This window comes from Crinia signifera, chromosome 11 (assembly GCF_055691185.1).
Source record: "Crinia signifera chromosome 11, ASM5569118v1, whole genome shotgun sequence".
Lineage (NCBI taxonomy): Eukaryota > Metazoa > Chordata > Amphibia > Anura > Myobatrachidae > Crinia > Crinia signifera.
The window spans coordinates 80974629-80989366 of NC_139227.1; the positions used below are offsets into that span (position 1 = coordinate 80974629).

A 14738-nucleotide genomic window follows, 5' to 3' on the forward strand; every position below is an offset into this window, starting at 1 on the left:
ACACATGAAAGATTGATCTTTAACGATGGTGGAGGGAGAGGGAGCCAGTCAAATAGCCTTACCAAATCGTTCATCGTGCATACACATGAAACGATTGGAACACATCGTTAACGATTGGTCGCTGATCTTTCTGCATGCAGTAAAGATCAGCGACCTCTACCAACGACCGTCGGGTACGCGCATCGTTCGATATATCGTTCATACACACGGAACGATTTGAACGATTGGTCGTTTCAATCGATCGGGAACGCCCAGATCGTTGCCCAAATCTATCCGTATGTACGCACCTTAAGTCCCATGACACTTTGCACCAGAGGGCAGTGGCTGAGAGGTTTGTGCTGAGCTCTGATTGGTGGAGCTCATTACATGCTTCTCAGGCCCATGGAGAACAGCAGCAGCAGCTTAGTCATGGGAGGGTTTTTAATCAGAGGCAGCACTAGGACTGTGAGGTCTCCTACAGAGTAAGGTGCAGAGGGACAAACACAGGCTTTTCATGTGGTAAGTATGTATGTGTACTGTATGTGTGTGTGTGTGTGTGTGTGTGTGGGTAATATCCCCTGCAGTTACCCATTGACCAAGTTTATTCTGCCTTTACTCTGTGTTTTGACAGTGTAATATTCTCCCATGCAGTTTGCGGCCAGTAATGACAAGTGCAAGGGGGCCCCCCTGTCTAAAGTACCCCGGGCCCCCGAAGGCTTAATCTGGCACTGCCTGTAGGTAACGTGCACATGACCACACCACTTATTCCCACCAATGAAATAGCATAATTTCAACTGAATATTATGACTTTGTATGTGAGCAGAATTTGTTCCTGCTCCGCGCCCCCCATACGTATTATAAAACAAGTATTAAGGAGTAGGCAGGTTGTCCATATACCACTTAAGTAGAGATCCACCTAGTCGATATGTAATAAAATGAAAATGATTTCAGTTTACATATTTTATTGTACATGTTTTTGTCTTTGCTTTGTTGTTATTTCATTTAATTGTCATTGACCGGTCAATTATTTTACGAAATAAAGATTCTCTTTGCTATTAATCTGTGTGGTCTGAATTCTTTCTGGTCAGTCAGCAATTGCACTTAAGCGCAGAGTATTTCCAGTTTTTTTCAGTTTAAGTCCTCGCTTGGTGAGCACGGTTTTGGACGGACTCCCATAGGTCAGTCAATTTGGGATACGGTCATTGGGTCACCACCAATAGGTCAACAAGCATTAGGCCGACACCACTAGGTCAACATGCAGATAGGTCAACATGCAGTAAGGTCGACAAAACTTTAGGTCGACATGGGTTTTCTTGACAGGGTCATTAGGTCGACATAAGTCATTAGATCGACTGGGTCATTAGGTTGACATGTTTTCTTTTTTTTACTGTTTTTGAGCCGACATGTGCCGACAGGCGGTATTTCATGCCCTACCATCCACTTGGGCGTGGTGGGAGAATAAAATAATGTGCTGAGCGTAGCGAGGCACCATGCCCAAAGCATGGTGAGCAGTGGCGGAGATACCGTAAGGCAGCCCCCGCCGCTGCTTGGGGGAGCGGGGGCTGCGTGGGCGCCTTGTGCCGGACAAGTGTGTCACGGCACTCTCAGAGCCGAAAGCAGGCATTCTGCGAAAGCTCTCTCCTCTGCTGCTGCGGCTGCCTGCAGCAGCCAATACGTCCTGTACTACTCTGCCTCTGACTGCCTGTCTGTGTGAGGGTGCTCAGTGACCCGGTCACTGAGCGTCCCCACACAGACAGCCACAGAGGCAGCTCCCTGTTACACCGTGCCCACTATTCCTCCTGACTGCGGCTGCGCCAAAGAGCAGCGTCACTCAGTCAGCACTGGCTGAGCTCCCTGCCAGTGTTGCCAACTCTGAAACGTAAAACAAGCAACTGATGACCAAAAAACAAGCCCAAAACAAGCCCAACCTAATCCTAAAAAGCCCAAAAACAAGCCTAACTTATATTTGATTATAGATAGATATTTTACGTATTATATATACAATCTACAAGTAATGTCTTAACAATGATATTTTATGAGCACAAAACTAGCTTTTAACGAATAATATAACATTTCCTGTTTGCCTCATTAATGAGGCGAAGCAGGAAAGGACATCGACAAGATGTTTTAACATTCTGGGCCAGATTCTCTAAGCTTCAAAGGTGATAAAATAGAGAGTGATAAACAGCCAGCCAATCAGCTCCTGCCTGACATTTTTCAAACACAGTCTGTGACATGGCAGGTAGGAGCTGATTGGCTGACTGTTTATCACTCTCCATTTTATCACTTTTGAAGTTTAGAGAATCTGGCCCCTTGTCTGCCGAAGTGGGCAAGCACAAGCTCCCCCCTCCGGCGATTTCCCCTTGAGGAGACAGCGCATCAGTTAACACTGACGCGCTGTCTCCTTCCACATGGCCGGCTGTACTGGGCATGAGCAAGATCTCGCTATTCACGTGAGATCCCCAGCGCAGCCCGAAGCCAGCAGCAGGGACAGTGATGTCGCTGTTTTGGGTATAGGGCTTAATCACCCTGCAGCTGTTGAAGAGGTTAGTGGCAGGGGGTGGAATGGTCAGCGCTGTTTACCGTTCATACATTTGCCTTGCATATCGGCTCTTATTTACATTGGGGAGAAGCGGTATCAGTGCACATAACACGCGCTGATACCCCCTTCTTCCCCATAGCGCGCCTTTATACAACTGCTCCAATATGACATATTTTACTTTCCTTTTTTTCTCTAAAGAAAAATCTTAAGTGAACATTGTCCTTTGTACGCACTGAGAAATATTTACCATACATGGTGCGACAGGCTCTGTACGTTTTGTACTAAATCGCATGCATTTTGAATGCAATGAGATGCAATGCAATCGAGTGAGCACATACTTTTTGTGCTGTGCAATGTGCGCGGGAGCGCACATCGCACCCGTTAAATTGTACTACAAGCATCAGTGTTAAAATCCGATTAGCCCTAATGAATACACACAAGCAGCAACATAGATAATGGGAGTCATTACCTTTTCTATAAGCCTAGTTCTCACCTGTGTTTGTCCCTTATCTCTGTGCTTAATAACTGAAGAAGAAAAACACCACCAAGCCCAAAATAAAACAAGCCCAAAACAAGCTACTAAAAAAATTATAAGCCCAAAAACAAGCAACAAGCGACCAGCAAAAAAAATAAGCAACTCATGAAAAAAACAAGCCCAAATCCGCTTGTTTCAAGCTGACTTGGCAACTATGCTCCCTGCTCCCCTTAGCCGGAGCCCGCTCACCTTGACCCGCCCCCCTCAAGCTGCAGCTCATCCCTGCGTCCATCCTCTCACCCTCCTGGCCGGCTTCCAGAAGTCCCGCGATTCGCGGGCATTTAGGGGGCGTGGCCTAATGCCGTGAAGTGCCCACCCCCAGAAGAAGTCCCTGGCTGACCTGTGCTCCCACCGAGGCTGCTGTCTGGTATAATGAGGTATTATAGGTATAGGTATTATAGTATTTTAGGCCCCCACTCTCATTTTCTGGTGCTGCCCCCTCCCCCTCACGCTGTCTCCTCCCCCTCTCTCTGACGCTGTCCCCCCCCCCTCTCTCTGACGCTGTCTCCTCCCCCCTCTCTCTGACGCTGTCTCCTCCCTCCTTTCTCTGACGCTGTCTCCTCCCCCTCTCTCTGACGCTGTCTCCTTCCCCCTCTCTCTGACGCTGTCTCCTTCCCCCTTCTCTGACGCTGTCTCCTTCCCCCTCTCTCTGACGCTGTCTCCTTCCCCATTCTCTGACGCTGTCTCCTTCCCCCTTCTCTGACGGTGTCTCCTTCCCCCTTCTCTGACGCTGTCTCCTTCCCCCTTCTCTGACGCTGTCTCCTTCCCCCTCTCTCTGACGCTGTCTCCTTCCCCCTCTCTCTGACGCTGTCTCCTTCCCCCTCTCTCTGACGCTGTCTCCTTCCCCCTCTCTCTGACGCTGTCTCCTTCCCCCTCTCTCTGACGCTGTCTCCTCCTCCTTCTCTGACGCTGTCTCCTTCCCCCTCTCCCTGACGCTGTCTCCTCCCCCCTCTCTCTGACGCTGTCTCCTCCCCCCTCTCTCTGACGCTGTCTCCTCCCCCTCTCTCTGACGCTGTCTCCTTCCCCCTCTCTCTGACGCTGTCTCCTTCCCCCTTCTCTGACGCTGTCTCCTTCCCTCTTCTCTGACGCTGTCTCCTTCCCCCTTCTCTGACGCTGTCTCCTTCCCCCTTATCTGACGCTGTCTCCTTCCCCCTCTCTCTGACATGGTCTCCTTCCCCCTCTCTCTGACGCCGTCTCCTTCCCCCTCTCTCTGACGCCGTCTCCTTCCCCCTCTCTCTGACGCCGTCTCCTTCCCCCCCTCTCTGACGCCGTCTCCTTCCCCCTTCTCTGACGCCATCTCCTCCCCCTCTCTCTGACGCCGTCTCCTTCCCCCTTCTCTGATGCCGTCTCCTTCCCCCTTCTCTAACGCCGTCTCCTTCCCCCTCTCTCTGACGCTGTCTCCTTCCCCATTCTCTGATGCTGTCTCCTTCCCCCTTCTCTGACGCCGTCTCCTCCCCCTCTCTCTGACGCCGTCTCCTTCCCCCTTCTCAGATGCCGTCTCCTTCCCCCTTCTCTAACGCCGTCTCCTTCCCCCTCTGTCTGACGCCGTCTCCTTCCCCTTCTCTGACGCTGTCTCCTTCCCCCTCTCTCTGACGCTGTCTCCTTCCCCCTCTCTCTGACGCTGTCTTCTTCCCCCTCTCCCTGACGCTGTCTCCTCCCCCTCTCTCTGACGCTGTCTCCTTCCCTCTCTCTCTGAAGCCTCTCTGTATCCCTAACAACGCAGCCACCTCCTGCATGATACAGCCGCCGGGTTATGACGTCATCGGCGCTGGACGGAGATGGAGGCGGGCAGCGTGGATGGGCGGACGGATGGACGGTTTCCCCGGCATCGATTGGTGAGTATCCTTATATCTGTAATGTCTTCACTATTGTGTGCCATCTAATGAAGGGGACTAGCTCCCCGAAACGTTATTAAATGCACCCAGTTTCACCTTGATCCGCCGCCTGTATTAAGTCTCAGAGTGCTGCCCCCCACGCCATAATGTGCAATGGGTATTACGTTGTGGCGTAATGTGTATTGGCATAACTGTGTTATGGACATTACAGTATGTGGCATAATGTGTAAGGGTCATTATGGTGTGTGGTATAATGTATTTATTTATAGTTTCTTATATAGCGCAGCATATTCCGTTGCGTTTCACAATTGGAAACAACAGTGATTAAAAAAACTGGGTAGATACAAACCGATATGGAGGGAGGAGGGCCCTGCTCGCAAGCGTACAGTGTATGGCATATTGTCTAATAAGAATTGGTTCTTCATAAATTCTTTTGTGTTTTTCTTTAATTTGGGGGGAGGGGGGGGGGAGGGAGGGCATATTTTTACTGTTCGCACTGGTAACCTAATTGCCAAGAAACTGTTTTTCTTTTAACAAAAATGGGAGGGGGGGGGCCAGAATATTTTTGGGCAGGGGGGAGCAAAATTTCTAGTTACGCCACTAATGGTGAGCGCATCGAGCCATGCGAGGTGACACATGTTGTAGTGTTTATGTAGTGTATGTGTCGGCATAAGGGTAAAACATTTTTTTTAAATCCATGTTGACTTTTTTTTACTGTCGACCATACCCATGTCGACCTAATGACCCTGTCGACTGTACCCATGTCGACATAATGACCATGTCGACCTTACCCCTGTCAACCTAATTGCCCTGTCGACCTAACCCATGTCGACCTTCCCGCATGTCGCCCTAGACACATGTCTACCTAAATGCATATCGACCTAATGGTGTTGACCTAATGACTGTCTAACAACTTCCTGGTGACCAACTCATCCACACCCGTCAATCTCTCTGCTGCTAATCAAAGTATTTTTTAGATGTTCTCACATTTGATGGTTATTATATAGATTTATTAGCGCTTGATTCTTTGGTTCGTTTTTCAACATAATTATATTTAGACTTTTATGCTATCATGTAAGAAGAATACAGAGATACACTGCACCATTATACAATGCAGCATTTCTATAAGTATAGGCTGGGATAAACTTTACGTTCTGTGAACTTTGTTATAGGCATTTGTTCAGTTCACAGCAAAGTGGAAACAAAGTGACAGATCCATGCCAGCAGTGACTGAGCAGCACACACATCCCAGTGTCTGTAGCAGTGGGGCTGGGCTGTTCTGCAGGTGTCCCCTCCCTGTATCACTAGACCTGTCCTTCTGGTTTAGCTCCTCCTGTATTTGTACACAGTCAGACATTCACCTGCCAGCAGACCACGGCCAAAAGCAGCTTAGTGGCATCTAGACAGAGTGACAGCTTAGGGGTAGACAGTCCAAGCACAGCAAGCGACATCTTTCTTGTGTCCTCTGGAATTACACGAAGAGTTGTGCTAAAGGCACAGGGAACACGCACAGGCAAGTTTGGAGGGTGAGTACCTGACTCATTCACATCATTTAAACATGGAAATTCAGCTAAATTAAAGGTGTCTGTACTTTTGTGGGTGCAAAGTAAGAAAATCTACCGCAAATCGGTATCGTTACATTGATCTTTATGTGTTTGTGTGTGTGCAAAAGTAGTACAAATATAATACAGTACCAGACAAAATTGGAGCGTACCAATGGTATAGGTATATTGCAAAATCTAAAAAATGCATCACAGGTGTAATAGTTTGATGGAACGATAGTAAATCTATTGCCAGGCTCAGGTGGGCACCAACAATGATCAGAGTCCCAGAAAAGGAATTAAAGTATAGTGTTTTACATAACTGTCGGAATAGGAATGGTGGGGAAGAGGCTGTGTCACTTCCTTTCTCTGTACCATAATGGGCCCCTTGGCAGGGGACTGTGTAATATGAGAGGTGCCTGGCATTGCCTCTGCCCCATGCTGTTTCTGTTGTGTCATTAGTGAAGGCTTTGGCTGGATGTTCTGTAACCGGACATTAGCCTGGCATCAGCATAGGTGCAGCGTAACACACCAAACTAGCTGTGTACGTATGTGTATGAAGGGGCAGACATCACTGTCAACATTAACTGGCGCTACTAAGGATATGGAATATTTGTTTGCACACTAAATTGTGTATTAAATATAATCCATGTTTATGAAAGGCAGATACAGGATCACCGCGTATTCCGGTAATATATATGTTGTGTAATGGTTGTGGACTTTCTTGTGAAGTCAGTAAGGTAGGATTGAATGTGATAAATAAATATAGCTTTCTCTATAAGCAAGAAAACATACAGGACAGAAATATAAGTAATAGTAAATATCATTCATTACTGGAAGTGTCGATTGATGTCATGTAAGGTGGAAATAACAAATTAAAAATGCAAGTTAGAGGCAGCCTTTCTTTAAAGGTGGCAGTGAAAGACAATTTCAGTATATAACAATATATCATCATAAATGCCCCACTATGATCCCCTATTTCTGTTGTACAGTATGTGATTTGATATACAGTAGTCTCCATTAGTGAACACTGCCGAAAATGAGGCAGTTAATTCTGTGACCCATTTAGAAAATAATTGGAAACTGTGATGAACTATGTTTTATTTGAACATCGTTGGATCCTGGCCAAAAATGTCAATATTGGGCCTCCATCACTTTTATGTTGTTTGCAGAGATCTTAGACCTTATATTAGATATTAGATCTACTGTGTATAAGGCTAGTTTAATGTCATATCAGTTCAATACAAAACTTTATTTTTTTTTAAAGAAAACCGCTTATTTTTACAAAGAAGGGGCGCTATGTCTTCCATAGATACTGGGTCTCACACAAAGGCTGACTATACACAGGGCCTAGGGGTCTAATTCAGTCCTGATAGAATGGCTGCAAATTCGCAAGCCAGGCGATTATTGAATGATAGGCATAGTATGCATGCGTAAGGCCATCCTGTGGTAAAATTCTGGCCATACGCAAGTTGATTGACAGGAATGTCTGGTGTTTGGGGATGGTAAGTGGCCGTTTTCTGGGAGTGTCAGGGAAAACGCAGCCACGCCAAGGTGTTTTAGGGGAGGTGGTGTGATATCAGCTCTGACCTAGAACCGCCTGTTCCTATCGCAGCCGCCGTGTAAACCCTGGACTACACACAGACTGGGAAAATGATCTGATGGTGAGCGACTTGAGAATGGATTTGCAGCTATTTGCCAATCCAACTAACCAATTTGCAGGCTTGCACGGGGTGACATTTCACTATGGCGGGGCAGTGTATGCCTGATTGCAGGGCTCCAAAAATTAGCAGCCCAGCTTTCAGGTCTGAATTAGGCCCACTGATCTTGCAGTAAATGCCTCTGTGCATAGAGTCCTTTAGATTAGATAGTGATACCAACATCCACAAATGTATTCCAGGGACACTGTCCTACTGATCCAGCACATTACATGCAATACTACATCAGTGGATCCTGGACCAATACAATCTCCATCTTTTCTCATGTGATTTGTTATATCTCGGGACACATATTGGGGTGCCCTGGCAGCTGCAAATCAGAAAATATGTGGACAAACAGAAGTGAATCCTGTCCCTCACCACATAACTGACTCTAAAGGCCCCCATACATTTGGGCCCAAATCGGGTCAGTGTGATGTCCCCCCAGGCCCGATGCGTGGTCCCATGCACATCAGACCTGAGTCGGAGGTTGAACCGGCATGCCGGTCCGACTTCTGTCCTCCAGGGTTCGCATGCGATCTGTCAAGATTCCGACTGTCGGGACCCCGTCCGACACCCCAACTTTTGCACGACCTTATTTGTGCACAACATAATAATGGGAAGGAGTGATAAATACAACAGAAATACTGTTTTGACAATTAATAATAAATGTGAGTCACCTTTGTCCTATAACATTTTGTGACATTAATAAAGGAAACAAAATAGATTTAATTAAATAGGAACATCCATTGTTTTTAATAATTTTATTGTTGTGTATAAAATGGAAACACAGACTAAGTAGTACAATCAGCCAGCTCATATGTATATAATATTTCAGCAACACTCATTTAAATGTTATTATCTAAACAAGTCAATCTGCAATCAGGCAATCAGGAGTGACTATATAGCTGGTGCTGCTGGTCGCCTCCACCCTCACCGTGCATTAAGGCACGAGCCCTCAAGCACCTATAAAATGATATTTTAAGGTGCAATTTTATTAAAAAAGTTATATGATCTCATAATCTGGTACAAGTAAAGGAGACAAGTTCAGCTACATATTCCTTACGCTACGTATAATTCTATACACAGTAGGTACCTACTACACTGCATATATATCTGAAAATTAGTTATATAAGAGATACAATAGGATATAGCAGTCTAATTTTGAGTCAGCATCAGATAGAACAAATACAACCATCAGTCACTGTGTATGGAATCTCAGCCGTAACGCATGTTGCATTAGTCATGATGAGACTAATCAGACTGCATGGCCCAAATGTTATGCATCGATATTTGAGTTTCACAAACACAACATTTACAAGTTGGTTGATCTGCCTATAAAGAAAGATATATAATTAATGCCATCGTGTATCTGTATTTTTAGATGGGTATCTCTGCATAACATTCTCATACTTTTAAAAACCTTTTACCTTTTACTGTACATAAACAAAAGTTTGTCTTTGGGAAAAGATAAGGATGGAGGGGTGTAATGTGTGTAATACTGCTTTTACACCAAAATTCCAGGTCACACTCGATATTGGAACCAGAGTTCACACCATTAGTGCGGGTCAGCAGCGTTCACACTGTACACAGATTCAGTATCTTGAAGGCCATCGCTTGGAGATGACATCATCTCTAGGGCGCCAGGAAACCCTGTGGCTGGGAGCCCATAACTCAGGAAAGCTGCTGCTGGGCTACCCCCGGCCTCCATTTGTGCAGTGAATGGACACCATACAACGGCATCCATTCGACGCTCATCCATGGCACCGCTGCTGTCTGCATATCAGGGCAGGTAGTAGCTGAGGCTCCATGCATCCACTCCCAACCTTTAGGCTGACAGCAGGATGTATAGACTCTCTCATTGATGTAAGTGGGTCCCAAATTGGATGACCCGGGTTACCCATTTACATTGCCTTTGTTCAATCTGGAGCATTTCCCAGACTGGATTACCAGGTCTTTGGACCAGGTTATTTTTAAGGGGGCTATTTACACTTAGGCCCGACCCGGTAGTAAACTGGGAAATTGCTTTTGTGTAAAAAGGGGTATAAATTTGTAGAGGACTCTTTCTAAATACTGACTATACACACACATATATATATATATATATATATGTACAGTATATCCCATAATGCAGGGGTTCTCAAACTCGGTCCTCGGGACCCCACACAGTTCGCCTTTTCCATGTCACGCGGCAGGTGCACAGGTGCACTCATTACTCACTGACACCTTTTAAAAGAGCCACAGGTGGAGCTAATTATTTCACTTGCGATTCTGTGAGGAGATCTGCAAAACATGCACTGTGTGGGATCCTGAGGACCGAGTTTTAGAACCTGTGCCATAATGTATGTAACAGTCTGTTGTACTCCACCATATTACTATTTAATGTTATTGTACAGCGCACAAGGAAGTTCTGCAGATCTACGTAGACTCAATACATGCAACTAGCTTAGCCACTCTCAGAAAGTTGTACACACTGAGAGCAAATATATACTGTATTGTATTATTATATAACATATCAGTAGGATCTTGCTTTAACAATCTACCTCCAAACACAACAGTCAAGTAAAATGCGCTGCACAAACAAACGCTAAGAAGTTATAGCTAATTAGAGGTTAGTCACAAAGGGCCTTACACGTGAATAACAGGATCACATTCCTGCCCCTGCACTGAATATTCAGTGTGTATAGAGGCTGAGGAATGTTAGTGTGACAACGTTAATGTCACTGCACTAATGCTGCAGTGCCAGGTAGGGGTTACGTAACCTTCAGGCAGTATCCAGTTTAACTATTTCACAGTTTACGGCACTTCCTACTGTGCAGGTCACATGGCCATTTCTAATACACCTTCATTTCCTTAGTGATGGACAACAGGTGATCGGCTTAGCGGCTACCTATACCTGCTGCCCCCAACTACTTCTTACTTTATTAGCATACAGTAATTCTTTGTTATGGCTGGTCACAAAACTGATTATCGATTATTTGATTAAGTGTACTGTTTACTGAGATTATGTTTGATGTGTTGACCTATTCAAGGTCATAGGGCTGCCCAATGATGCCTCTCTGATGTGTTTTAGGTAACCTATCACTGCCTCACTATAAAGTATGCCGCATGGTGTCAATGCAATCAGCTGTGTGTCATACCCATTTCACATTGCACCTCGGACCCAGTTTATTGCCAAGATGGTGACGTTTTTCAAAGCAGCACAGCTCACAACCCAGTACGACCGTGTGCCGGATGACGCTCCGACAGTGGGGATCCCGACAGTATCCCGACTGCCGGTGCTCCGACAGGTGGGATCCCAACTCACAGGGGCTATTCTCCCTTGTGGGGGTCCACGACGAGAGAATAGAACCAACCAAGGTTATAAGAAGGGTTAAACCCAGGTCGCCCGGGTTTAGTGTGAATGCACCAGACCCGGGTGGGAACCATGATAATGATGCCTAGTCTGACCTAGCTTTGCGATGTGAAAGGGGTATAAGCGTGGCTATATGATATGCTGCACTTACAGTAGCTCCCAACTCGTGCCCTTTTGTTCAAAGCCGCTTATGCAGAGCCGAATTTCCCATTAGGCACGTGAGGCACCGGCCTAGGGGCGGCACATGTTTGGGGGCGGCACTTGGATGCCTGTGATGGTACTGTCAGCCCAAAATGTACCAATAACTGCAAAATATCCACTGTACTGTACTATACTCCATCTTAAATAGAGTGTAAATGGATAGAACATGCAGATACTGCCCCTATAAACTGTCCTACTAAGTAAACATTAATGTTGTGCCTAGGGGCGCCCTCATCCCTAAATCCGCCCCTGCGCTTATGCATAAAAAGTTTGTAAAACCTGAGTGAGATCGGCCCATGGTTGGGAAAATGTATCGGCTGTAGCTGGAATTTCTACGTTCCTACGTTGTTGCAGTGGTAACTTGCTTCCCTCGTGGCTAATTGAATTGACTGCTGTATGTCAAGCAGGGCCGGACTGGCACCAAAAATCATCCCTGGCATTTTGAGCACACAGGGGCACCTGCTGTGCGTCAAAGGGGGGGGGGGCTAATGGAAAGAAGGTGTGGCATCATAAGCGGGCGAGGTATTACACATTATACTACACACCGTAATGCCCATTACACATTTTAGCAAACTCCGTAATACCCATTACACATAAAGTCACATGCTGTAATGCCAATTACACATTATGACACATACCGTAATGCCCATTACATATAAGGCTACACAATTTGTTTTGCCCATTACACATTATGACACACAGAATATCACACAATCCTTATGCCCATTACACATTATTATGGCAGGAAGGCACTGGCAGGCTGGTCCTTTTGTCTCCCTCCTGAGCGTCCACCCCAGGTCTCATCCCTGGTTACTGGAGTACTGGCAGTGGTCCTAGAGCTTGGGAAACAATAACAATAACAAGAGAAACAATGGGTGTACATATGTCTGTGCTGCAGCTGTATGCAGGTGTGTACTCCTGGGATGTGAGTGTGTGCTGCTGACACTAGTGCTGTGTGATCAGTCACATGGCTGCTGCCAGAGGGGAGGAAGCACAATACCCACCTGTATGAGTTCTTTTGTGGATCTGGTTCTCTGAGCAGGAAAAGACCTTGCCGCATCCAGGGAAGGGGCAGGGGAAGGGCTTCTCCCCAGTGTGCACTCGGATGTGGTTGAGCAGTTTGTATTTGGTTTTGAATGGCTTTCCCTCCCTGGCACCTTCCTTTAAGAAACAGATGTGGGGCCTCCTGTGTGTGACCAGCTCATGCATGGTGCTAAAAGTCTTATTGCAGCTTTTCTTGGGATTGCTAAACTGCTCAGGGTTGATCCACTTGCAGATGAGCTCCTGCTTGATGCATTGCTGTCTCATGTACCTGAAGAAGGCCCCCGGGTGGTGACGGTGGTGGACTGCCATGTTCATAGGACCATACTGGTTGTGCAGCTGGGCAGCAGCATAGGGTTCTCCTCTGGGACTGGCCACCTGCCGGGACTGCAGCCTCATCTGTCCGCCCAGGGTGTTCTGTGAGGCTGCAGCGTGCTGCTCATGGATCCCGGGGAAGAGCAGGTGGCTCTGTGGGTGCTCCGCATGCGGGAGTTGGTGATGATTGGGATGGTGGTGGTGAAGGCTGCCGGCTGGGGGCCCGAATAAGCCATGCTGGCCCCCTCCTGCCCCCTCTGTGAAGCTGCGGAATAGGAAGTCCTGCGGTCTGTTGAAGGCTGCGCTGGTGTAGGCTGCTTGCAGACCCAGGGATGTGGCGTAGCCAGCCTGTGAGGTGAAGGCAGAGCTCTGACCAGGGGGCGACAGGTCATGGGGTCCGCTGCCTCCCGCTCCCCCAGTCGAGCCGGATCCAACCCCGCCGCCTCCTTTGGAGCCTCCTCCCGGGTTGATCTTGAAGGCGCCCATGTGCGCCGGCTCCACAAAGCTGTTCTGCGCCAGGCTCAGCTCCTGCTCCTGCATCTCCTCTGCGGCTGCCGCGGCAGCTGTTACCACTGCATGGTGGTGATGGTGGTGCCGGGCAAAGGTTGCCGGGGACTATGTAAAAACCGGACCCGGACTAGACTCCGGACCGCCGGACAGGACATCACAATCTGCAGTCCGGAGCTTGTAGGGTCCGGTCCGGGGGTGTCCTGTCCGGGGGGTGTCTTGTCCGGGGGGTCCCTGTGATAGCTATCACCAGGGTCATGGGGAGGGGAGATTGCAGCTTCCCCGTGTGGTCCGGACCGTCCGGTTTTTGCTACATGCCCGGACCATACAGGGAGGCTTTATTCTCCCCCTCCTCCTCTACCTGGTGACAGGTGTCACAGGCAGCCCCCCCGGACAGGACACCCGGTCCGGGGGTTTTGTCCTGGTCCGGTTTTCACCCATACCCAGGTTGCCGGCATCCAGCTATTATTATGCTGCTGGCGGCTCTGGGTTTTTGAGCATTTTTTATCGATGCAACAAAATCGTCCCACAAGGCCATATGCCCTTCTTGCATTTGCCAGAAGTGCCAGATGGCCAATCTGGCCCTGATGTCAAGTGTAGCTATTTTATCAGCAGTAATACATTTCAGCTTTAAAGTTGACAAGTCGCTGACATCACCTCATGCTTCAGTCATGTGACTAGTACCAATATGATTGCTTGTCATCTCAGACATATTGCAGGGGACCTGTAGATGCCAGGTACACTTTGGGGTAAATTTACCAAGATGGGAGTTCTATTTCAGATGCAATGTTGCTAAGGGCAACCAATCTGTTACTATCTATTATCTGCTACTGCTCACAGTACTGAGCTCATGGGATCGATTCCCACCATGGCCCTAACTGTGCAGAGTTTGTATATTCTCCCCGTACTTGTGTGGGTTTCCTCCGGGTACTTCGGTTTCCTCCCACATTCTAAAAATATACCGGTAGGTTAATTGGCTCCTAACAAATTAACCCTAGAATGTCTAAGTGTTCCTTCTAGGAACTGGGCAGGGCAGGGCGCTGCTGCACGGGGGCAGCATAAGGGAGGTGGACCGGGCCAGCCGACATCACCGTTGTGGGCAGTCCCAACATCACAAAAAGGGGCGGGCCCGCCGACATCACGCAAGGCTTGCCTGTTCGGGGACAGGCAGCAGGTTTTTTAGCGGGGTG

The 14738-nt window shown here is 47.6% G+C and overlaps 2 protein-coding genes across 2 annotated transcripts in view; one reads left to right on the forward strand and one right to left on the reverse strand.

Moving 5' to 3' along the window:
• LOC146045076 (zinc finger protein ZIC 2-B-like) overlaps nucleotides 1–14738 on the reverse strand; it is a 70229-nt gene that overhangs the window by 29934 nt on the left and 25557 nt on the right. The window contains exons 2-3 of the mRNA XM_083163762.1: nucleotides 13500–13656; nucleotides 12690–13436 (exon numbers count right to left, since the gene is read on the reverse strand). Coding sequence (XP_083019888.1) covers nucleotides 12690–13436; nucleotides 13500–13656 — 904 coding nt within the window. The remainder of the gene's footprint in view (nucleotides 1–12689; nucleotides 13437–13499; nucleotides 13657–14738) is intronic.
• The window catches only part of EPS8L2 (EPS8 signaling adaptor L2), a 192228-nt gene continuing 183651 nt past the window's right edge, over nucleotides 6162–14738 (forward strand). The window contains exon 1 of the mRNA XM_083165378.1: nucleotides 6162–6417. The gene's annotated coding sequence lies outside the window, so the exon portion shown is untranslated. The remainder of the gene's footprint in view (nucleotides 6418–14738) is intronic.